The sequence below is a fragment of the Salvelinus sp. IW2-2015 genome, linkage group LG20, assembly GCF_002910315.2.
Source record: "Salvelinus sp. IW2-2015 linkage group LG20, ASM291031v2, whole genome shotgun sequence".
Classification (NCBI taxonomy): domain Eukaryota; kingdom Metazoa; phylum Chordata; class Actinopteri; order Salmoniformes; family Salmonidae; genus Salvelinus; species Salvelinus sp. IW2-2015.
Genome location: NC_036860.1, coordinates 9,559,582 through 9,584,011, shown reverse-complemented (window position 1 = coordinate 9,584,011; position 24,430 = coordinate 9,559,582). Strand labels below are relative to the sequence as shown.

At 42.4% G+C, this 24,430-nt stretch overlaps 1 protein-coding gene across 1 annotated transcript in view; it reads left to right on the top strand.

The window, feature by feature from the left end:
• The window catches only part of LOC111981496 (homeobox protein XHOX-3-like), an 85,071-nt gene extending 66,688 nt beyond the window's left edge, over nt 1-18,383 (top strand). The window contains exons 2-3 of the mRNA XM_070449401.1: nt 16,406-16,644; nt 17,081-18,383. Of these exons, the coding sequence (XP_070305502.1) occupies nt 16,406-16,644; nt 17,081-17,551 (710 nt within the window). The 3' untranslated portion in view covers nt 17,552-18,383. The remainder of the gene's footprint in view (nt 1-16,405; nt 16,645-17,080) is intronic.
• The last annotated feature ends 6,047 nt before the right edge of the window (nt 18,384-24,430 follow it).

The following is a 24,430-nucleotide window of genomic DNA, read 5'->3' as shown; positions in this document are numbered from 1 at the left end:
CCTAACCCAACAAACATGCATGTGTAACTAACAGTGATGTCTGCGGGAGAGTTGGGAGGAAATTTTAGTTACACATCTAAAGTTAGGACTCAGACCTTAGATGGTGTGTGTGTTTATACGTGTGTGTGTGTGTGTGTCCGCCCGCGCAAGGCATCACCTAAAACCATGTAGGCCCATGAAGCACAACCCACAAAAAACAGACCTGGCAATCTTGCGACTTTCAGGAGGCTGGGGCTCATTTCAACAATCTATGTACTGCACAGTATTATCTGGGTAAGTTACACCCAAGGCTTTAGTTCTCAGTACAACATTTCACATAATACTCGAATAACTACAAAAGTCAATTATCTTAACCACAAAACCAGGCTGCCATTTGATTCATAACTTGGGTCCCACAGACTGTTATGGAGACGAGCCATAATGTTGACAAGGTTTGTTCTCTTAATATACCCTACACTGAATATACCCTACACTACTCTACTGTACACCATTCACTGTTTTTTCCGGGATGCCTACATATTGGCCTTGTTGGGCACCTTCCTTGCCATGGTTTAGGGCAGGGGTACTCAACTCTGACCCTACGAGGTCCGGAGCCTGCAGGTTTTCTGCTATACCTGAAAAGTAATTGCACACACCTGGTGTCCCAGGTCTAAATCAATCCCTGATTAGAGGGGAACAATGGAAAAAATGCAGTGGAACTGGCTTCAATGTGCAGAGTCAAGTTGGAGGGGTTTAGGGACTTAATGACATATATACACTCAGTGGCCAGGTTATTAGGTACACCCATCTAGTACCAGGTCGGAACCCCCTTTGGATCCAGAACAGCCTGAATTTTTTGGGGAGTGGACTCTACAAGATGTGGCGTTAAGACCTTGCTCAGTTGGTATCAAAGGACCTAACGTTGTGCCGGGAAAATATTGCCCACATCCTTACACCACCAACACCATCCTGTACCGTTGATACCAGGCAGGATGGAACCATGGACTCATACTGCTTACGCCAAATCCTGACTCTGCCATCAGCATGACGCAACAGCAACCGGGATTTGTCAGTTTGGGGTCCACATGTTAGCTCACACGGTTCTTGCCATTCTCCTTCAACCTCTCTCATCAACGAGCTGTTTTCGCCCACAGGACTACCACTGACTGAATGTTTTTTGCTTGTCGCACCATTCTCGGTAATCCTTAGACACCGTTGTGCGTGAAAAGCCCAGGAGGCCGGCTGTTTCTGAGAACCTGGAACTGGCGCGCCTGGCACTGTCAATCATACCACGCTCAAAGTCACTTAGGTCACTCATGTTGCCCATTCTAACGTTCAATCGAACAGTAACTGAATGCCTCGATGATTCTCTGCCTGCTTTATATAGTAAGCCACAGCCACGTGACTCACTGTCTGTAGGAGTGAACAATGTTTTTGAATGGGGCGGTGCACCTAATAAACTATGTTGAGGATATAAGACATGGTTCACAAGCATAGTGAGTGATCCGTCCATTAGCCCCTTAGTGGTCTTGTCACCAACATGCAGATTTTGCAAAGGACTTAGCACCTAAGCGAAGGGCATAGCATCAGACTGGTTAGGGTACTTATAGGAACAGTTACTGTACCTCTATAGGCAAATACAATAGGTACTCCATCAGAGGCCGGCAGTGGGGTTCACTGATTTGGGTCAGATTTATTAGAGCCCTACACTGTCAGAAAAAAAAGTACCGAATTGTACTTAAAGGGGTACAAATGTGGTACCCTGTAAGGTACGTCCTTTGTATCATTAGTTATAGGTACATAATTGTACCCTTGCAGTTTGTACTTTAAAAGAGCCAAAAGGTACACATTTGCCTTTTTAGGGTAGTACCACAGTGAAAAAGCTGTTTGATCCTTTTAAGTGGCAAAAATGTACCTATTGTGATGATGTCTCATCAAATTGGTCATAGTGGTAGGATGAAAACATGCCAACAGGATATGTATGCGGTCAAAATTACCATCTGCTTCTGTAGTTATTGACAAAGTTGATGGAATTACTGTTAGCCCACATATACTGTCAACTATTGATCTAACATAATACAATCCCAAATTATAAGACACCATCATGGCAACTAGTAACTAGGCAGGCAAGTTGAGCCATGACTGAAATAAAACATATTTAAGTAAATCATTTAAGACAGAAGGCAACTTAGACTACCTCCTCAGAAAAATACAAAAAGCAATAAAAACAATTCTGTATCATGCATATCCCTCATTTGAAAGATCTTTATCTAAAATGTTTGCCAAATATGGACCATTACAGATAGAAACCTACATAATTAGATAGTGAATATCATAAAACAGATCAAGTGAGACTGAAAATATTACTTCATCGAGTAAATCATTAAAAAAGAAATCGATATTGCATACAGAAAAGTAGAGTTGAGCCGGTCTAGAGTATTAGAGAATAAATCCCCCCACAAAAAAAATTGCTAAATAAGACACAATCGCATGTAGACTATCACTTTAGCCTATTTAAATCATTTATTATTATTTTATTTTGAGAGGAGGAAAATGTAAAAAGAAACAATCCGAATTGAAAGCTGAACAGTACACGTCCTCAACAATAAACCTACTAGTATTCTGCAATCTATCGAAGTTATATATAATAGGCCTCCATGCACCTGACCTGCCTTTTGTAGACCTACATATAGGCCTACACATGTACATTCTCAAGGACGATGATGGAAACGGACACAAAAACGAATAGCGGCCCATGGAATGTTATAACTTGTCATCTATAACATAACGGCCAAATAAATTAAAACAATTCATACTTCTCCCTGTGCAGTTATATTCCAGGACTCTAAGAACTCTACAGAGCTAATTTCTCTTAACATGAACTAAAACTTGGGTGGCTGTTTTAAATTAGGATAGGCTGGATAAGTTGTTATTTAGGAAATCAATCATGACTGAGATGCACGTTTCAATGATTCAGTTTCCCATGTCTAATAGATTCACCATCGACACAACCCAAGGTTAAGCTTGTACTGTAAAAGTTCAGAATAATCAACTCAATTTTGTTTTGAGTAACGGACAGAAATATATCTGTATAATGACCACTACCATTGCGTCCGAGCTGCAAGAGACACCAGCGGCCATGTCATATAATTATGACTGGCGTTTAGATTTCAGTCCAGATAATAAACTTAGAGGAATAAAAGCGTTTATGGCGGAGAATTCCCACACAGTTCCAGGCAGTGCCTTGCGTTCTGTTTCAGCTTGAGCACAGTAAATACCCGGGCTCGAATCATTACACACTTTCATCTTCGTTTTATAATGGCAGTCTGTGCAGTCGTTCAACCAACCTGAGTTAATGGATGCGGAGACGAGAGCCAAGGCAAGTAACAAGAGCCTTACCTGAAAACGGCATAGGCCTACATGAGAGCCATTACGCACAGTTTATGCACCGGCCATTCTGTCGACTCTGAGCTCAAGACATTTCTCGTAGACGTAGCCTACATGTTCTCGTTATCAGTCGTATGACTCAAATTCACTTGCTAGGACATCTTGACAATGTGTTACGAAAAGTGCCTAAAACAAAACTGTACTATAACCAAATATCCATGGTCATGACACAGAAAATACGTTTTGGGTTAATATAATAATGGTGTTCTGACGCAACATCTTGGAGAGGGAAAAGCAATAGTTTTTCCTATTAATGAAGAGAATGCGTTTCCAAGAAGGCCTACTTTTAATAGTTGTGTGAACTCCAACAATGTCCATCAATTCCATCAATGCCCATCAATGTTCCAGTCGTCATGTTTTAATAAGAATTATGTATACTCTACTTTTAATAATACAATATTATGCTTCTGCTTTGTCCAACAGCAGTGGGGCTATATTCTTTGATTGCGCTGGGTTGGTTTGACAATGATATATATGGTGGTAGGCAAAAACGAAAATAACCAAACATTCAAATCCGAAGCGGTTGTCACACTGTAGGCTAATGTACAGTATATATAACAGGAAACATTTCGGGAACAATGTATTCGATCAATTAAAAACGAGGTGAACGTTTAAGATGACAAGTACACTATCCATAAGAAACCTCATAGGCAACACGCACGGTTCTTTTGCCCCCTCACAAGAAACAAATGTTTGGGTCAAATGATAGGCCTAAGCTTACTAATGAATATTGAAATGACTATCATTAGGCATGTATTGTAATAACCTGCACACATGATCGTGTTAATAGAGGTTGTGCGCGTGCACTCCTTATGACGTGTGCATCACGCATTTTTTTCACCACTAGCCTATCCGCACCTCATCTGCACTGTAGGTAAGCGTCAAACCCATTGGGGGGGGGGGGGGGGGGGGCACACCTGTTATTGAATATTTTGACAAGTACACACTCATTAATTGATTTACCCACATTCATTTCAAGTTCACAATATTACATAAGGCAGAGGGAAATACTCCTTTGCGCAAATGCATTAACGTCGATAAAATATGTACGTCTACTTGGAAGCAAAGCGCAATGTCTGTCATTGACTGAAAAATGTACAAATTGAGAATTGCAGTATAGGCTACCTTATCTATATGTTTAAATTGTTTTTCATAACTGAATAAATACGCACGACCCTTGCAGGAGGAATACAGTGTGACGTTCAATTATTTTATTTTTTTAAAGAAAAAAAAAAAAAAGTAGTACAAACTGAGTAATGTAAGCAGGTCATTATAGTGCATCTAACTTCAGGCCTAAAAATGTGAATGAATTAAAATGTTTGTCCCTATGAGCAGCACCTTCATTAGTAACAGTGAAATTGGGTTGACATATCAACTCTTGATAACACATACGCTTAAACGACCCGTCAGAGATGAAGCAAAAATAAATAAATAAAAACAACAGATGAAACAGTGGCAGACAAACGGAACCACCGAAGCCTTTATTTACATTTTTTTAACCTTTATTTAACTAGGCAAGTCAGTTAAGAACAAATTCTTATTTCCAATTACGGCCTACCAAAAGGCAAAAGGCCTCCTGCGGGGACGGGGGCTGGGATGAAAATGAAAAATATATATAAATATAGGACAAAACACACATCACGACAAGAGAGACAACACAACACTACATTAAAGAGAGACCTAAAGACAACATCATAGCAAGGCAGCAACACATGACAATACAGCATGGTAGCAACACAACATGGTAGCAGCGCAAAACATGGTGCAAACATTATTGGGCACAGACAACAGCACAAAGGGCAAGAAGGTAGAGAAAAGTGTAGTACTGTACACAGACAACATCTGCTTCGGGCTTGACAAAGAGGGCAAGGGCCTTTGCCAAACGTCGTTAAATTAACAAACTCCAGTTTCAGTCAAGGGAGAAGGATTGGCATCGACTCTCACCGATCTCTACAGGGGTGGTTGGTTTATTTAGGTCTCAACAATGAATAAGTCATAAGTCATAATGAAACGCACAGGACAGCTTCAAATGGCATAGTGGTTCGTTCTCTGGTCCAATATGGCAAACCGAATGTTAACGACACTGCAATATGTAAGAAACATGACATCATCAATACACACCATCATGGGGTTGCTCAACATGCACGAACGTTTATTTAATTTTGTTATTCTTGGGTGGTGACATGGCTGGTTGATCCATCATCACTTTAATAAATTAGACTTGAAAAACATAGGCTGACTCAAATGTTCTTAAACGTTAAATGAACACAATAGGCCTAGCCCTTGTGCTAATAGCCATTTTTTTTTCCAAGACAGAAAAATAGCAAATTCATAATTCTAGCATAACTCAATTGATTGGCGAACTGAAAGAATATACGTTGAATCATAACCGCTTGTTCCATAATATCACGACATTTCGTGAAATAGGCCAACATACAATATTTAGGCCTACGTTGAGGACAGCAAGGGATGCGGCTACAAATAGTTGAATCAAATTATTTTGTAAATTGGCCTAATTATGAAATGAATGCTATTGGAATAAGTTTGGTAGGGGAAATCTATAATCTAAATCTTACATTAAATGGTGCAACAACAAATCAGCTATAGGTTACCTATGCCATATGATGAATTCCATACAACTTGACAGACAGTCATTTGTCACTGATATATAGGCTAATATTAATTTCTCCAACAAATGCCGATTATTTCCAAATGTAGGATATGTTTTGATTGTTAAAACTAACGAAAACTGTGGCATAAGCCATCATGGTTGGAAAATATTCGGGGGAAGGAGAACTGGAATGAATAAAATCTGAACAAATGAAAACTAGATATTTAATATAGCCTTATCATTCATTGGCAGCAATTCATTTGTGCTTTTGATCCTCTGACCTGAAACTAATATTGACAACAAAGGTCTGCGTTTTATTAATTGAATGATAATTCCTTCAACGAATATCGGCCAGGACCTCATTTCCCAGTTGGTTTGTACCTTAAGCATTATGATGATCGTACCAGATGCATCTTTATTTATCGGTCAACTTTTTAAGTTTCCCAAACAAGCACGTCGAGAGAACGTTCGATAAGTGCGTCGTTCGACCATGTAGTAAAATGGAAAGAAAAGCAGCAGTGCTCTCGGATCAGCTTTCTCCATTCAAATGATTCCACAATACTGACAACGGATCAGATCCCAGAGAGATAATACAACCTATTGCTGCATTAGGCTATTGAAGCTTACCAAATAATAATGCACTAAATCCCAGATCGGGCACATCATTGCCCACACGTTGTCACACAGTATGAAACACTTGGCAAAAATGACAGACAGTATTGTAGTCGCAAAATAGAACTTAATTGATTGAACATGAACTTGATTTCAATATGATTGAAATAGGCTATAAGCCCCTGGTATCATAATGCAGTCAACTTGTGGTTTTTCATTTTTAGAACCATTTTATCCTTCACTTGTTTGTAACAATTACAAATAGTATGGCAACTTTGTATTTGTAGTCAACTTGGTTCTGAAATTATCTGCAGTCACATACTTTTTTTTTATGGCGCGGAAGAGCACTTTGGCTGATTGATACCAGTGTTCAGGATCACTCGTAGATGTGAGAATATTTTTAAGAGCCACGTTACTAACGAAGAGTCTGAGAAACACATCGGCTCCTAAAGATATAAGGTTCCAACGATGATCGGAACGCTACGAAGACTGGGAAACGAGGATCAGCTATCATTGTTTTAACTGGGAACGGGAAGTTAATATTTCAAGTAAGTTTATCAGTCCTCCCTATTAATTAGCTTACTACTCCATCCTCTATAGATTTCTATCTATATACTCCTCCATCTAAATGTTCCTCTTCAACTCGGTGACGCAAACACAAGTGGTACTCTGCACCCTCGTTCAATGACAGCATTCCGAAAGTGGGCAGTTAGTGGTCTGATCATAAGGGGGCGCTCAGTGCCTAAACCCACAAACGCTATTCTGCCCCCAAAACATGGGAAGGTATACACTATGGGAAGCTCAGAGGGTAGGCCTATATTTTGTCAATATGGCCTAATAACAGAATGCATTCATGTGACCTATTGAATTGGATTTAGAGATAGGTCATTGGAATCAGAGATAGGTAATTTAAGCATAAACTGTTTTGTTTTTAATTTTTTTGTCTCTCTGTATAATACTCGATAGAAGTGTGTGGTTAACGTCTATATTGGGGTAGAGAAGAGGATCCAGATGTCCAGAACATCGATGTTTCCCACATCGAATCACATCCAAGTTCTACATGCATTTGGAAAGTCTTTTGTAGACCAATTTTGATTGAATAGCGGCCAAATATGACTCTGGTTATTCGATCAGTCTGAATGTCCAGGATGATTGTCAGTTAATTATATACAGTACCAATCAAAAGTTTGGACACACCTACTCTTTGAAGGGATTATTATTTAATTTTTTTACAATTTTCTACATTGTCAAATAATAGTGAAGACATCAAAACTATGAAATAACAAATATGGAATCATGTAGTAACCAAAAAACGGACAAAAAAAAATATATACTTTATATTTGATTCTTCAAAGTAGCCACCCTTTGCCTTGATGACAGCTTTGCACACTCTTGGCATTCGCTCAACCAGCTTCACCTGGAATGCTTTTCCAAAAGTCTTGAAGGAGTTCCCACATATGCTGAGCACTGGTTGGCTGCTTTTCCTTCACTCTGTGGTCCAACTCATCTCAAACCATCTCAATTGGGTTGAGGTCAGGTGATTGTGGAGGCCAGGTCATCTGATGCAGCACTCCATCACTCCACAGCCTGGAGGTGTGTTGGGTCATTGTCCTGTTGAAAAACAAATGATAATCCCACTAAGCGCAAACCAGATGGGATGGTGTATCGCTGCAGAATGCTGTGGTAGRCATGCTGGTTAAGTGTGCCTTGAATTCTAAATAAATCACAGACAGTGTCACAAGCAAGCACCCCCACACCATCACACCTCCTCTATGCTTCATGGTGGAAACCACAAATGCGGACATCATCTGTTCACCTACTCTGCGTCTCACAAAGACATGGTGGTTGGAACCAAAAATCTCAAATTTGAACTCATCAGACCAAAGGACACATTTTCACCGGTCTAATATCCATTGCTCGTGTTTCTTGGCCCAAGCAAGTCTCTTTTTCTTTTTGGTGTCCTTTAGTAGTGGTTTCTTTGCAGCAATTCGACCATGGCCTGATTCACGCAGTCTCCTCTGAACAGTTGATGTTGAGAAGGGTCTGTTCCTTGAACTCTGTGAAGGATTTATTTGGGCTGCAATTTCTGAGGCTGGTAACTCTAATGAATTTATCAAATCAAAATCAAATAATATTTTATTAGTCACATGCACTGAATACAACGTAGACCTTACAGTGAATTGCTTACTTACGAGCCCCTAACCAACAATGCAGTTTCAAAAAAATACAGATAAGAATAAGAGATAAAAGTAACAAGTAATTAAAGAGCAGCAGTGAAATAACAATAGCAAGACTATATACAGGGGGGTACCAATACAGAGTCAATGTGCGGGGGCACCGGTTATTTGAGGCAATATGTACATGCAGGTTGAGTTATTAAAGTGGCTATGCATAGATGACAACAGAGAGTAGCAGTGGTGTAAAGAGGGGTGTGGTGTGTGTGGGGGGGCACTGCAAAAGTCTAGGTAGCCATTTGACTAGATGTTCAGGAGTCTTATGGCTTGGGGGTAGAAGCTGTTTAGAAGGCTAATGGACCTAGACTTGGAGCTCCAGTACCGCTTGCCGTGCGGTAGCAGAGAGAACAGTCTATGACTAGGGTGGCTAGGGTCTTTGACAATTTTTAGGGCCTTCCTCTGACACCGCTTGATATAGAGGTCATGGATGGCAGGAATCTTGGCCCCAGTGATGTACTGTACCGTTCACACTACCCTCTGTAGTGCCTTGTGGTCGGAGGCCGAGAAGTTGCCATACCAGGCAGTGATGCAACCTGTCAGCATGCTCTCGATGGTGCAGCTGTAGAACCTTTTGAGGATCTGAGGACCCATGCCAAATCTTTTCAGTCTCCTGAGGGGGAATAGGTTTTGTCGTGCGCTCTTCACAACTGTCTTGTGGACATCAAGGAACTTGAAGCTCTCAACCTGTTCCACTGCAGCCCCGTTGATGAGAATGGGGGCGTGCTCGGTCCTCTTTTTCCCGTAGTCCACAATCATCTCCTTTGTCTTGATCACATTGAGGGAGAGGTTGTTGTCCTGGCACCACACAGCGAGGTCTCTGACCTCCTCCCTATAGGCTGTCTCGTCGTTGTCGGTGATCAGGCCTACCACTGTTGTGTCATCGGCAAAGTTAATGATGGTGTTGGAGTCGTGCCTGGCCGTGCAGTCATGAGTGAACAGGGAGTACAGGAGGGGACTGAGCACGCACCCCTGAGGGGCCCCTATGTTGAGGATCAGCGTGGCAGATGTGATGTTGCTACCCTCACCACCTAGGGGTCGGCCCGTCAAGAAGTACAAGATCCAGTTGCAGAGGGAGGTGTTTAGTCCCAGGGACCTTAGCTTATTGATGAGCTTTGAGGGCACTATGGTGTTGAACACTGAGCTGTAGTCAATGAATAGCATTCTCACATAGGTGTTCCTTTTGTCCAGGTGGGAAAGGGCAGTGGAGTGAAATGGAGATTTCATCATCTGTGGATCTGTTGGGGCAGTATGCAAATTGGAGTGGGTATAGGGTTTCTGGGATGAACAGTGTTTCAAAGCACTTCTTGGCTACAGACGTGACTGCTACGGGTCGGTAGTCGTTTAGGCAGGTTACCTTAGTGTTCTTGGGCACAGGGACTATGGTGGTCTGCTTAAAACATGCTGGTATTACAGACTCGGACAGGGAGAGGTTGAAAATATCAGTGAAGACACTTGCCAGTTGGTCAGCGCATGCTCGCAATACACGTCCTGGTAATCAGTCTGGCCCTGCGGTCTTGTGAATGTTGACCTGTTTAAAGGTCTTACTCACATCGGCTGCGGAGAACGTGATCACACAGTCTTCCGGAACAGCTGGTGCTCTCATGCATGTTTCAGTGTTATTTGCCTCGAAGCGAGCATAAAGGTAGTTTAGCTTGTCTGGTAGGCTCGTGTCACTGGGCAGGTCTTGGCTGTACTTCCCTTTGTAGTCTGTAATGGTTTGCAAGACCTGCCACATCTGACGAGCGTCAGAGCCGGTGTAGTACGATTCGATATTAGTCCTATTGATGCTTTGCCTGTTTGATGGTTCGTCGGAGGGCATAGCAGGATTTCTTATAAGCTTCCGGGTTAGAGTCCCGCTCCTTGAAAGAAGCAGCTCTAGCCTGTTATCCATGGCTTCTGGTTGGGGTATGTACGTACAGTCACTGTGGGGACGACGTCATCAATGCACTTATTGATGAAGACAATGATTTATGTGGTGTACTCCTCAATGCCATCAGAGGAATCCCGGAACGTATTCCAGTCTGTGCTAGCAAAACAGTCCTGTACCTTAGCATCTGCTTCGTCTGACCACTTTTATATGGATCTAGCTACTGTTGCTTCCTGCTTTAATTTTTGCTTGTAATCAGGAATCAGGAGGATAGAACTTTGGTCAGATTTTAAAATGGAGGTCGAGGGAAAGCTTTGTATGCGTCTCTGTGTGTGGTGTATAGGTGGTCCAGAGTTCTTCTTCCTCTGGTTGCACATTTAACATGCTGATAGAAATTTGGTAAAAACGGATTTAAGTTTCCTTGCATTAAAATCCCCGGCTACTAGGAGTGCTGCCTCCGGGTGAGCGTTTTCTTGTTTGCATATGGCGGAATAGTGTGGTCTACAGCTTATCATGAGATACTCTACCTCAGGCTGGCAATAGCTTGAGACTTCCTTAGATATACATAGAACGCCACCCCTTGTCTTACCAGATGCCGCTGTTCCATCCTGCCGGTACATCGTATGACCAGCCAGCTGTGTGTTGATGTTGTCGTCGTTCAGCCACGACTCCGGGAAGCATAAGATGTTACAGTTTTTAATGTCCCGTTGGTAGTTTAATCTTCCGCTTACCTCGTTGATTTTATTGTCCAAAGATTGCACGTTTGCTAGCAGAATGAAGGGAAGTGGGGGTTTATTCGATCGCCTACAAATTCTCAGAAGGCAGCCCGACCTTCGCCACCTCTTTCTCCGCTTCCTCTTCACGCAGATCACGGGGATCGAGCCTGTTCCAGAGGAAGCAGTGTATCCTTCGTGTCGAGCTTGTCAGAGTCGTGAAAGGAAAAATAGGATTCTGCTAGTCCATGGTGAGTAATCGCAGTCCTGATGTCTAGAAGTCATTTTCAGTCATAAGAGACGGTAGCGGCAACATTATGTACAAAATAAGTACAAAAATAAGTTACAAACAACGCAAATAAAAAAACACAATCGGCTGGGGGCATGTAAAACGTCTGCCATCCTCTCCGGCACCATCTTATCCTCTGCAGCAGAGGTTAACTCTGGGTCTTCCTTTCCTGTGACGGTCCTCATGAGAGCCAGTTTCATCATTGATGGATTTTGCGACTGCACTTGAAGAAACTTGAAAAGTTCTTGACATTTTCCGTATTGACTGACCTTCAAGTCTTAACGTAATGATGGACTGTCGTTTCTCTTTGCTTATTTGGGCTCACGAGTGGCGCAGCGTTCTAAGGCACTGCATCTCACTGCTAGAGGTGTCACTACAGACACCCTGGTTCAAATCCAGGTTGTATCACAACTGGCTGTGATTGGGAGTCCCATAATGCGGAGCACAATTGGCCCAGCGTCGTCTGGGTTTGGCCAGTGTAGGCCGTCATTGTAAATAAGAATTTGTTCTTAACTGATTTCCCTAGTTAGGGAGGTAAAAATATTAAGCTGTTCTTGCCATAATATGGACTTGTTATTTTACCAAATAGGGCTATCTTCTGTATACCACCCCTACCTTATCACAACACAACTAATTGATTGCCTCAAATGCATTAAGGAAAGAAATTCCACAAATGAACTTTTAACAAGGCACACCAGTTAACCTCTCTAGGGCACGTGAGACGGTAGCGTCCCACCTCTTCAACAGCCAGTGAAACTGCAGGGCGCCAAATTCAAAACAACAGAAATCCCATAATTAAAATTCCTCAAACATACATGTATTTTACACCATTTTAAAGATACACTTGTTGTAAATCCAGCCACAGTGTTCGATTTCAAAAAGGCTTTACGACGAAAGCAAACCAAACGATTATGTTAGGTGAGTGCCTATTCACAGAATAACACAGCCATTTTTCCAGCCAAAGAGAGGAGTCACAAAAAGCAGAAATAGAGATAAAATGAATCACTAACCTTTGATGATATTATCAGATTGACACTCATAGGACTTCATATTACACAATACATGTATGTTTTGTTCGGTAAAGTTCATATTTATATCCAAAAATCTGAGTTTACATTGGCGCGTTACGTTCAGAAGTTCCAAAACATCCTTTGATTTTGCAGAGCCACATCAATTTACAGGAATACTCATAATAAACATTGCTAAAAGATACAACTGTTATGCATGGAATTTTAGATGCACTTCTCCTTAATGCAACCGCTGTGTCAGATTTCAAAAAAGCTTTACGAAAAAGCAAACCATGCAATAATCTGAGTCGGTGCTCAGAGCCCAATCAAGACACAAATATATCCGCCATATGTGCAGTCAACATAAGTCAGAAATAACATTATAACATTCACTTACCTTTGATGATCTTCATCAGAATGCACTCCCAGGAATCCCAGTTCCACAATAAATGTTTGTTTTGTTCGATAATGTCCATCATTTATGTCCAAATTCCTCCTTGTTGTTCTAGCGTTCAGTACACTTTCCAAACTCACGACGCGCGGGCAAGTCAAGCGGAAAGTACAGACGAAAAGTTAAAAAAGTTATATTACAGTCCGTAAAAACATGACAAACGAAGTATGAATCAATCTTTAGGATGTTTTTAACATAATTATTCAATAATGTTCCAACCGGAGAATTCCTTTGTCTTCAGAAAAGCAAATGGAATGGAGCTAACTCTCATGTGAACACGCATGGTCAGCTCGGGGCTGCTGGCAGACCTCTGACTCATTCCCCTCTCATTCGCCCCCACTTCACAGTGGAAGATCAGACAAGGTTCTAAAGACTGTTGACATCTAGTGGAAGCCTTAGGAAGTGCAACATTACCAATATCCCACTGTATCTTCAATAGGAGCTGAGTTGAAAATCGACCAACCTCAGATTTCCCACTTCCTGGTTGGATTTTTTTCTCAGGTTTTTTCCTACCATATGAGTTCTGTTATACTCACAGACATCATTCAAACAGTTTTAGAAACTTCAGAGTGTTTCTATCCAAATCTACTAATAAATGCATATTCTAGCTTTTATGGCTTTGTAGCAGGCCGGTTACTCTGGGCATGCTTTTCATCCGGACGTGAAATACATGCCCCCTACCCCAAAGAAGTTAATTGAAATGCATTCCAGGTGACTACCTCATGAAGCTGGTTGAGAGAATGCCAAGAGTGTGCAAAGCTGTCATCAATGCACAGGGGGGCTACTTTTATGAAATGTGTTTAACACTTTTTTGGTTACTACATGATTCCATATGTGTTGTTTCATAGTTTTAATGTCTTCACTATTATTCTACAATATAGAAAATAGTACAAATAAAGAAAAACCCTTGAATGAGTAGGTGTGTCAAACCTTTTGACTGGTACTGTATATTTTTTAAGTAAAGAGAGAATGTGCAAACTTCACAGATGTTTAATCGCTGATATCAATAATTTCGAATAATAGGTCAAGTAACAGACAGGCCTATATAGCAATATATAGGCGTACCAACATGCTAACCCTGTATTCCAAGCGCCATTTGACCTGGTTTGACCCGGTTTCCCCCCAGACAGAATACAAGCAGTCAGTCAACGTGGAGCCACTCGGCCATTTGTGATCAAAGAGTCTATGTATAACAATACAAACATCAACTTGGGTGATATCAGTAGCCTAAGCCATCATTCAGCGCCATGTTCGCCGATTAAACCACGTGCATGCTCTGTATCTACGTCTGGAATAGGAGGATAGACAGGTGGACCACTGTGCACCCAGGTTGCCACCCTCTCCCCTCTCCCGCTGGTCCCCATTTCCATGACCACTCCGCTGGGGCTATGCAACGTTTATCAGGGCAAGGAAATGTTTATACGTTGGGGAGCGGGACAAAGAGATGCAGAGGCTCTTCCACCAGTCTTATAGCCTACCCGGAGGCCACACTTTGGTATTTTTTATTTTCTTTTAAATAAGCCTAACCTATTTGCCGAGCGAACCTGTGACAACTAACACTTCCTATTCAAATCAAATCAAATCGTATTTCTATATTCCCAAATTAGACAACAATTACGTTTCAATTTTAGATAGCCTATCTAGAATGAGGGCGACGCATCGATTCAGCCATCTCTGCAATTCACTTTTCACAGTGACAAATCGATGAGAATTAGGCGGATATGCATCAGATTTTGTTTAGGTCTATGATAAACACATCTACTCAATATAATATATAATCGATCCCCTCAGTGGAGTTAACAGTCTTTAATCATCGATGGGATCAGGACTGGATTAAGCATTGTAACAGTGTTCTGATGGAACATAATCCAATGATCCCATTGATCAGTCAACTAGCACCCCATTTACAAGTGCGCACTAGGCGCAACTGTATTGACACATTAGTAAGCACTTAAAGTAGAATATTTCCTCTGATTTTAAAGGTACCAACTCGTATTTCAACGGGGGTCTCTGATACATTTTGGAACAATATTTCATTTGAAATGTGTTAAATGCATGTCGCTACGTTAATATTTATGTTTGACTCTGTAGCCTATCAATAATATTTTTTTGCAATGTTTTAAAGCATGTCTCTGTTTCAATAATCATGAACATCATCATCGCCAAATGTGTTTACATAGGCCTAATTATATCAGTGTATGAGTTGGTGTTTTAAATACTATTTATGCCAAACTATACGTCTAAACTGTATTAAATCGGTCTGCAATATCTAAGAAAATTTAAAATGGCAAGTTTTGCACAAATTTACGAACATTAAGGGTTCTAATGATTGACTTCCAAAAATACAAACATCAAACGCCACAGAACAATGAGGGTTGGTCTATTTCGACATGGAAGCTTCTGTGACAGTAAGAAAAGGGAGGTCGATCTTAATTCTCCATAACAAAAGTACAAAGACTGGTCGGAGACCAAAGACAATTGAACACCTCCTTTCCCTCCTTGCGCCTAGGCGGCGCCTTGGCGGATAGACCGTGTCTCTCATTAGCAAAAGATGTCTCGACCAGGGAGATATAAAAGCCAGAAAGAAGGAGAGAAGGAGGGGGGTTCAAACGGGGCGACAAAAACAACTAATCCCATCTATGTAAACGAACTTGGCTCGAGTCTGCAGACAGAGCGTCAACAAGGCATGGAAAGAGACACCAATTTTGGATGATACAGTGGCGCACGCATTGGGAATAATTTGAATTTTAGGCGAACATTTTTAAAGGAGTTAACTTGGTTTATTATACTTGAAGCCAGGACACAAATAAACTACAAGAAACTACATTATGCGTAAGTAGCCCTAAAGTATTCTCAAATATTTTAGTAGTCTGTATGTAGCCATGGCTTCCACATGCTGCCGATAAAGTGCTCTCAGGCTATTAATTTTTAGGCCCGTGCTACTTTAGTAATGTACGCGTAATTACGCATGGACAATACATTGCCAAATAGTATACTAAGGGTGTTATATCTCGACTAGACTACAACGACCGTGACAGACTTCTGTTTGGTATTCCTTTCGAATAGTAGGCCTATCCTATTCTATTGAGAAGTTTGGATCCAACCCGTTTGCAACAGACATCCACTTTCATTTCTAAAATGATATAAAAACTGTTCTTTTTCATTTAACTTTACTTTCAATGTTTGTATTTTCAGTTGCAGAGGGCAGAGAAACGCCGGTCGCCACAGTGGTTAAAACAAACAGTGGACATGGAGATGAGCCATGCCCGCGCAGCTCAGTCAATTTTATTGACCACAGTCGGCGACACCGAACTGCCTTTACCCGGGAACAACTGTCCCGCCTGGAGCAAGAATACCTCAAGGAGAGCTACGTTTCTCGACCGAGGAGATGCGAACTGGCAACAGCACTGAACCTTCCCGAGACCACAATCAAGGTAGCTTACCCTACTGTCGAAATGTCAAATTAGTTTTTACCTCTCATTCTTGATCATTTTGAGAGTTAAACCTACACTTGGCCCTGACCAACTTAGTCACTTTGATATGCATATAATCGACTTTACCTTTATCTAAACTATTTGAGGATCTTTTATGAATGACAAGGAATGCAAGGCATGACTTCATAAATGAGGGATTTGAGCAACAGCGTCTGGCATTTACTTTTTTAATAGGTAGGGAGTGTCCGTTCAGGCTCCCGAACTACCAGTTTAACAGTGATGGTCCAACCTTACCTGAATGTAACCTAAACAAAGCACATTTGTGATGTATTATAGTGTGGGTCTACTGTAATTTATCATTGAGAAATGTGAAGCAGCCCAGGTTTAGTGGGCATCTCGGTGGTCATTCCTTCCTTTCTCTCCTCCTCAACCCCAGGTATGGTTCCAAAACAGGCGAATGAAGGACAAGAGGCAGCGTTACTCTCTCAGCTGGCCACACCCCCTGGACTCCAACCTGTGTGCCCTGATGGTGAGCCAGGCTGCAGCAGGCTTACCTTACCCCTTTCTCCCTCCCCTCCCCCTGCACCTCTACTCTCACCACGGAGTGGGGGCAGGTGCCCCCTCTGTTCCCAGCCCCTTCGCTGCTCCCCTCAGGCCACTGGATCCCCTGCGCCTCTCTCACTCCCCCTACCCCAGGCCGGGTGGTCTACCCCCAACGGCCCTCTACCCCCATTCCAATGTGATGCACCATCCCGCCACTTGCCCCTGCCCCCTCTGCCTCCACTGGGGATCAGACCAACTGTTCAAAGCCAGAGGGCTGAGCGCTATTGGCCTGAATCGACCATGCAGTCCCAAAACTATGGCTGCCAGTCTGGACAGGAGGGAAGAGGTGCCTTTGCCCAGATGAAGTTTGCTGCAGTAGCTACCAGGAAATGACGATATGAAGTCAATGGTGGTAACGGTACATTGAGCACAATCACACACCTCATGATCAGATAAAACTGCCCTCCCTGGAGGAGTGCAATTTGATCCAGCTTTCCATGTTGTTGGAGCTCTAGATTTATCTGTGTCTGTCTGTAATAACACAGCTGGGGATGTTAATACTGTTTTATTTATTCATGTGAAATGCAACGTTCTTTCCAGATCGATGATCTTGAAACATTCCGGCCTTCACACATACAGTAGCTAATACTGGGGATGACCTTGAGGCAATAAGAAATGTTCCTTTTGTTGCAACTGCGTTTTCTCATGTGCAAGAACGAGAAGTTTCGTTCTAACTGCTGATTCACTAATAGGCAGAGGAGTTCCATTAGTAGAATGTCCAATTAGACATTGAAGGTAAAACAATATATACAAACAATCCAGACATTTTCCAGTCATAGAAATTCACATATTTCACTGTTTGCTCTGATAATCAAGTATGAATCTCAACACATGAGAAATGGATTTGCAGAAACTACTGTTGCTCATGTGTTTGTCTGATGTTTGCACTATTCTATTATCTTGTCTAGAATTGAAGAGAATGCATACAGTGCCAGAATATGTGAAGGCGCAAAGTGTACATAAGATTTTCTTTCCCATCTTTCGGAATATGTGATGAAATATTTTAGTTAATACATATTTATGAGAAATCTCTGGTTCAACATTTTAAAGAACAAATTGTGATTGAGTACACTCGTTTGCATCAACAATGACATATATTACTCTGTCAAGCATACTTTTACAAAGTAAATTAAATAAATAAACTCAACACTTCTCAAATCAATCTACATTTTCAATGTACTTTTGAAAGGTTCGATTGCACACATAGAACCTACATTATAATCATATGACTGTGTCTTATCTGATAACAGTTCCTTGGTCTAGGGCAGAAATACCTTTTAGTGTAAGGACAGAAGCTGGGAGACGAGAAGCAAGTACAGGGAGTGAACATTTAATAAACAACGGACATGAAACAGAACACGGGCAGCATCTGGGCAGGGTGAGGCGTGGGAGCCCGACGAGCTGGCTGAGGCGTGGGAGCCCGACGAGCTGGCTGAGGCGTGGGAGCCCGACGAGCTGGCTGAGGCGTGGGAGCCCGACGAGCCGGCTGAGGTATGACTTGGGTGGGAGCCTACAGAGCCAACCGGAGGCAAGGAAACCTCTCGAGCCAGCTAAGGCGTGGAAGCCTGACGAGCCAGCTGAGGCACCCCCGTTCCTTTGGCAACAGCACCCGGACCTGACGTCACCAACCAAAACAAAACACAAAACCCCTGATGCTTCCAATATGGGTGTCAGCATTCTGTAAAGACAGACGCTGTGAAGACGAGAAGCAAGTACAAAGAGTGAACATTTAATAAACAAGGGACGTGAAACAGAACATGGACAGCATCTGGACAGGGGAAACAAAACTACATTAATGCTGACACAGGGATCAATCTGAGGAACGACAGATATAGAGGGGGCAATCAACAAATTGAAGGAGTACGGGTGAGTCCAATGAAACGTTGATGCGAGTAACGATGGTGACAGGTGTGCGTATTGATGGGCAGCCTGGCGCCCTCGAGCGCCAGAGAGGGGGAGCGGGAGCAGGCGTGACAGTTTAGACTTGTTTAGATTACTGTAAGTAGTTCTTTGTCTGATTCAGCAGTAATCCCAGACAGACTGTAGACACAGAGGCTATCAATTACATTATTGCTATTTATGACGTTCAGGTGCCTGTTTTATAGATTGTATTACACATACAGAGACTGCATGTTCTTACCAGGCTAAAAATAGAGAAATTATAGTACAGGCCAAAACATCACAGATAAGAGATGGGAGGTCAACGATGGACAGATACAAAGAAAGGTCAGAGCGATGTACATAATGGTTAAAATGACAAATAGAAGCCCTCACTGATGTATGCCTAAATCAAAGTAATATTATACTGTAGGTCCGGGAATAAACAATATCAAAAATATCCACCTCTCATTGAAGCTGAAACAAATGAATAGCCTTTGCTGGACACGGTTGCAGCTGTGTGCCATTATGTGAAACTGCAAAGCACAACACCCTCCACATCTTGTAAATTGTTAGTAGAGTGGTCATAAAATGTTCTGGACAGAATCGCCAAAACAATGTTTGTAATGAAGCTCTGTTAAGTTGTACGAACAGAAACATGGATGGAAGAGTTCGCCCTCCTCCGAGACAGACACAAAACCCAACCAATTAGAACACAGCTCTGATAATCAGACTGGAAGTCTGGTTTACCAAGTCGACCATCAGGACAACACACTCTGCTCCAACTCAACCTGTGCTGTTCTCAAGAAGAACAACAGAACACCATACTGGCCTCTTATACTGTAGTCCCAAACACTGAGTGTCCATTCAACCCGTTTCTTTGCAAGTCTGTCCTCTTGAAAAGGTGATAAACTGGGCTACTGGAAAACAGAGGATAATCCTACTTCGCACGTCTTAAAAACTTGGCGAGGTCACCGTCAAATGTAGATCAAACACTGCTTTAATGATTTACCTACAGGAGCGGTCTAGAATATATTACAGTATGTGTAACAGTTTTACTGCACGTCTTTTTGGAAACAAAACTTTTACAGTGATATGGATACGGTTCACTGAAAAATCAATATGGCACTTAAAGAACAAAAACAAACCAATAACTGCAGCACTATAAGTGCTTGCTACTGTATGGTACATTTTGGGGGTGTATTAAGGTAACCGAATGAAGTTCAATGGAAGTTTTTAACCCTATGTTCGTTTCAATGAAATCAGTCTAGATTGATTGCTTTTATCTAAGCACTCTAAATGACTGGGCAGATGATTTCTAAGTGCCAGCAGTGGCTTAGACAACCCTGTGGTCTCCACACCTGACAAGGTGCTTAACAAAGTATAGGGAGAGATTAGTCTGTCTGAATATAGCTTATGTTGGCGGGACACCAAGGGGAAGAGCAGCCATTTGTGAAGGCTCTTCTGTCTAGGGTATCTGTACAGCTCTATTGTGATCATGCGTTTGCCTGACTAAATATGACTGGCTACCGAGACTGTCAAGGACAGGTTATATAAAGCAATAGTATCAGCATTGGGAAAGGAACTCAAATAAAAAAGTTGTTGCAACCACAACATTCTATTAGAATGGTAAATCACGTGTCGTCATGAGTGGTCATCGTGCCCTTGGATGAAATGACTGAATACATTTGTAAGCAGTTTGTTGTTGCATAAATTACTTAGCAATTTACCTTCATTAAAATGGCTTGTGAGAGGCGCAACCTGTTGGAATGGTGTCAGCTTTATAGGGACCAAAGGAGATGGAGGGACCAACCTGGGATCCAGGGACCAACCTGGATTACGTCATATCCAGGTCGGTCACAGTAGCAATGATGTACAAGATCTCTCAATCACCAGTCTGTCCTCTGCAACGTAGCTGGCGTAAGATACAAGTAAAAACCTGTTGTTGAATCACAATCCCCTACCACCGTCTTTACCATGCTACTCAGACCAGCACAATCCCCAGGATTCAAAGCACAATCTCCAATTCAAAGAATGAATCTCAGAGTTCTGAGCTCAAAGAGCTTTGTCTTTCATATGAACAGTGACTGCTGAATGAAGGAATGAAGCGATAGGGAACGGCCCTCTGTAAATGCCATGGAAACCCTAGATGGGAACAGAGGGGAATCTCTTTCCCTCTGGAAGTCTGCATGGGTAATAAGATCAGACAGACACCGGAAAGAAAGTCTCTCTAACTAGAGAACTATGGGCAAGCCAAGCAGCGAAAGCAGAGCGGACAGTAAAATCTCTGTTTCCCGCCCGGCGTTTCTGCCTGTGTCTGGGGAACGCCACGGTGTGATATTTACAAACATCCTGCTGCTGGACATGCCAACGACATGCTAACGACATGCTAACGTACCTCTGTCTCTTTCTCGTGTCTTAATGGTTTCAACAGCCACAATGCTCTGCAACCAGACTTCAATACCTTTATTTCCACATGCATCTTATCGTAAGAGATTGTTTAAGTTTTGGATTGGTTCACAGACCTTAAACAAGTTCTTGATGGCATCAAAGTTAATAAGGTATACTTTGTAACCCCCCCCCAATGATGAATTAATAAGTACTTCCAAATATACCAGATATGCCATATTGTAAATATGACATTAATGACAACTATGTGACTTGACAAGAGATATATTCACAAAAAGCTGCTGAGGTGCTGGATTGTGTTTAACAACTAACCATAACTATGCTCAATGTAATGTTTCCATATGGAGGCCTACCTTTTAACCTTCAGCTACCAAGACATCTTATTTTTTAAATGCTTTCCCTTGTGTTTCCCACTAACCCTCACAGCCAGCCAGCCAGCCAGCCAGCAGCCAGCCAGCCAGCCAGCCAGCCAGCCAGCCAGTCAGTTCCACAAATGGTATATAAATACTGCGGTGGATAACCATCAGCGCTTAAGACAACAGGACAAGTTACAGCCTGAGCGTAAGCACCTGCTAGTTCGAGTTGAAATGATGTACCCACCTGAACTTTTCAAAACAGCGCTCTGTAAAACATGAACGAGTAGTAACAGATATTGATTTAGATGTTTAGACATTTTTTGTTAATTTGAGAAAAATGTCACAGAGAGTAAATTGCTGTGTCTCTCGGTGAATTGGTCAGATGAGGGTAATGTCTCTTGATGATGCTTGATAGATGAACCAATGTTCCAACCACATTCTCATCTGGACAAAATCATCTTGGCGGGAAAAAACAAGTGTGAGCATGCAATCCACAAGCTGCCTGTAGTCTTGGTCCCGCCCGGGCCAATAGGGCTAAGACAGAACAGTCCGGGAGGTGTGACACTCAGACAGTACAGAGGGCTCCTTATCTTTAGTCGCACTGCAGCGGTCACCCTACGACTCCAGCTACACAGACATCATAGTTTAACATCAGCATGTGGTAGAGCAGGGGGGGTCAAACTCAATTCCTGGAGGGCCATGTGTTTTGCAGGTTTGGTTGTGTCCTTTCAATGTGTCAAATGAAGACACGAGGGGAGTTCCTAACTAGTCAATGACCTTAATTGATTAATCAAGTACAAGGTAGCGAAAGCTGCAGACACTCGGCCCTCTATGAATTGAGTTTGACACCCCTGTGGTACAGCTCGCAGGCATCCATTCACTTCTCCAATGGGGGTTGTGTGGCTAAGAAGTGATGGCATTGTTTGTCTAGTGTCTAGACATGTCTGCCCTATGTGTTGCCCATGTGTGTCGCGGTCTATGTTCCTCTCTACACTTCTAGATTAGTATATCTGGACTAATGATTGAGCATTTCTGGGGGCGCTCTGAAAGTTTATGATTTCTGAGATTGTAAATATGCACCTCTGGGAATATTAATGTGCGTTTAATTACTTTTAAGTGACCAAACGTATGTGTTAGCATTTATGGGCTATTAAATAGCCTATATAAGCCTATATAAGGCAAGGCGTTGGTCAACCTTTAATAGAAAACATGGTATTTGTACGTTTACAGTAATGGGATGTTGGAAGGAAATGTTGTTGGGCTTTTTATTAAGAAACATGTTGTTTTACTGTTGTTAAATTGGCAGTCTAAAGAATAATAAGTACTAACCTTTGAACCTGTATAATCTGACATCTTTCAAATAGCTGCTCAGGTAGTTATATGTGCCTGTCTGTGTACTGCATATATGCATAGTACTGCACACAGTTGACTCCTGATAAGTGCACTTCGGATAAGTGTACATTTGGAAAAGTTCTCACCTTGGCAGCCATGTTGCTTATGTATTGCCGTGAGTCAGTCTGACAACAGGTGGCACTGTGACGTCTTCAGGAGGGCGTTCCTTGAGGAGCTGGTACACCTGGTCTACGATGCCCAGGTCCTGAGCAGGCTGGCTCTCAGCTGCAGCCCCCTGAGACGAGGAGGCAATGCAATGTTATTGATCAGGTAACAGAAACATTGTTTTTTTTGGGGGGGGTGGTTGAGGTGACCATAGGACACAGCAGCAGGCTGAAGATAGTACTCACATCGGGATGGATGGGGCAGAAGGGCACTTTGTGGATTTTACCCTTCTCTCCTGCAGACTCCCCAGCAGGCCCAGTCTCTGACACCTCCTCTGGCTCTGTTTCTCATGCGGCTCCTGCAACTGCTCTCTGCACAGAGAAACGTTCCTGAGTATACTTTGTGTAAACCTGTATACAAACACTGCTGTGTGCGCCACACATGGACACAAACATCCCTGCTATGTGTATAGTTTATCCAGTAAACCTGCATGCACACATTATGTATGGCAATGAGGTTGGAACGGATGTTGTATGCAGGTGTGGATGGCACTTGTTAATGTGTGGGTGATGTGTGTGTGTCTACCTGGTGCACCTCTCTCTGGCCTTGGTGGCAGCAGTCTGTTGGAGAGGGAGCTGCTGTGTTTGAGGTACTTGACTTACTCCTCCCCTCTCGGGCAGGGGAAGATCCTGCGGAAGCCTCCCAGGTAGCTCAGGGCTACGAGGACCAGCTGCTACTGGCTCTGCCCTTGCTCCTGGAGCACAGAGGACATTGGAATGGGCTTGGTAAAATTACATTTTTACTTTGTGCTACATTTTCATTTTATGTTTGGATAATTACGTATGACTCAGCGCAGACTCTATTATGAGTCAGTGCAGACTGGACCATAAAAACTCATAGCAGCAGACTCCTATTATGACTAAGGCAGACTATTATGACTCAGAGCAGCAGACTATTATGACTCAAGAGCAGCTGACTCTATTATGACTCAGAGCAGCAGACTATTATGACGCAAGAGCAGCAGACTTATGATCTAAGAGCAG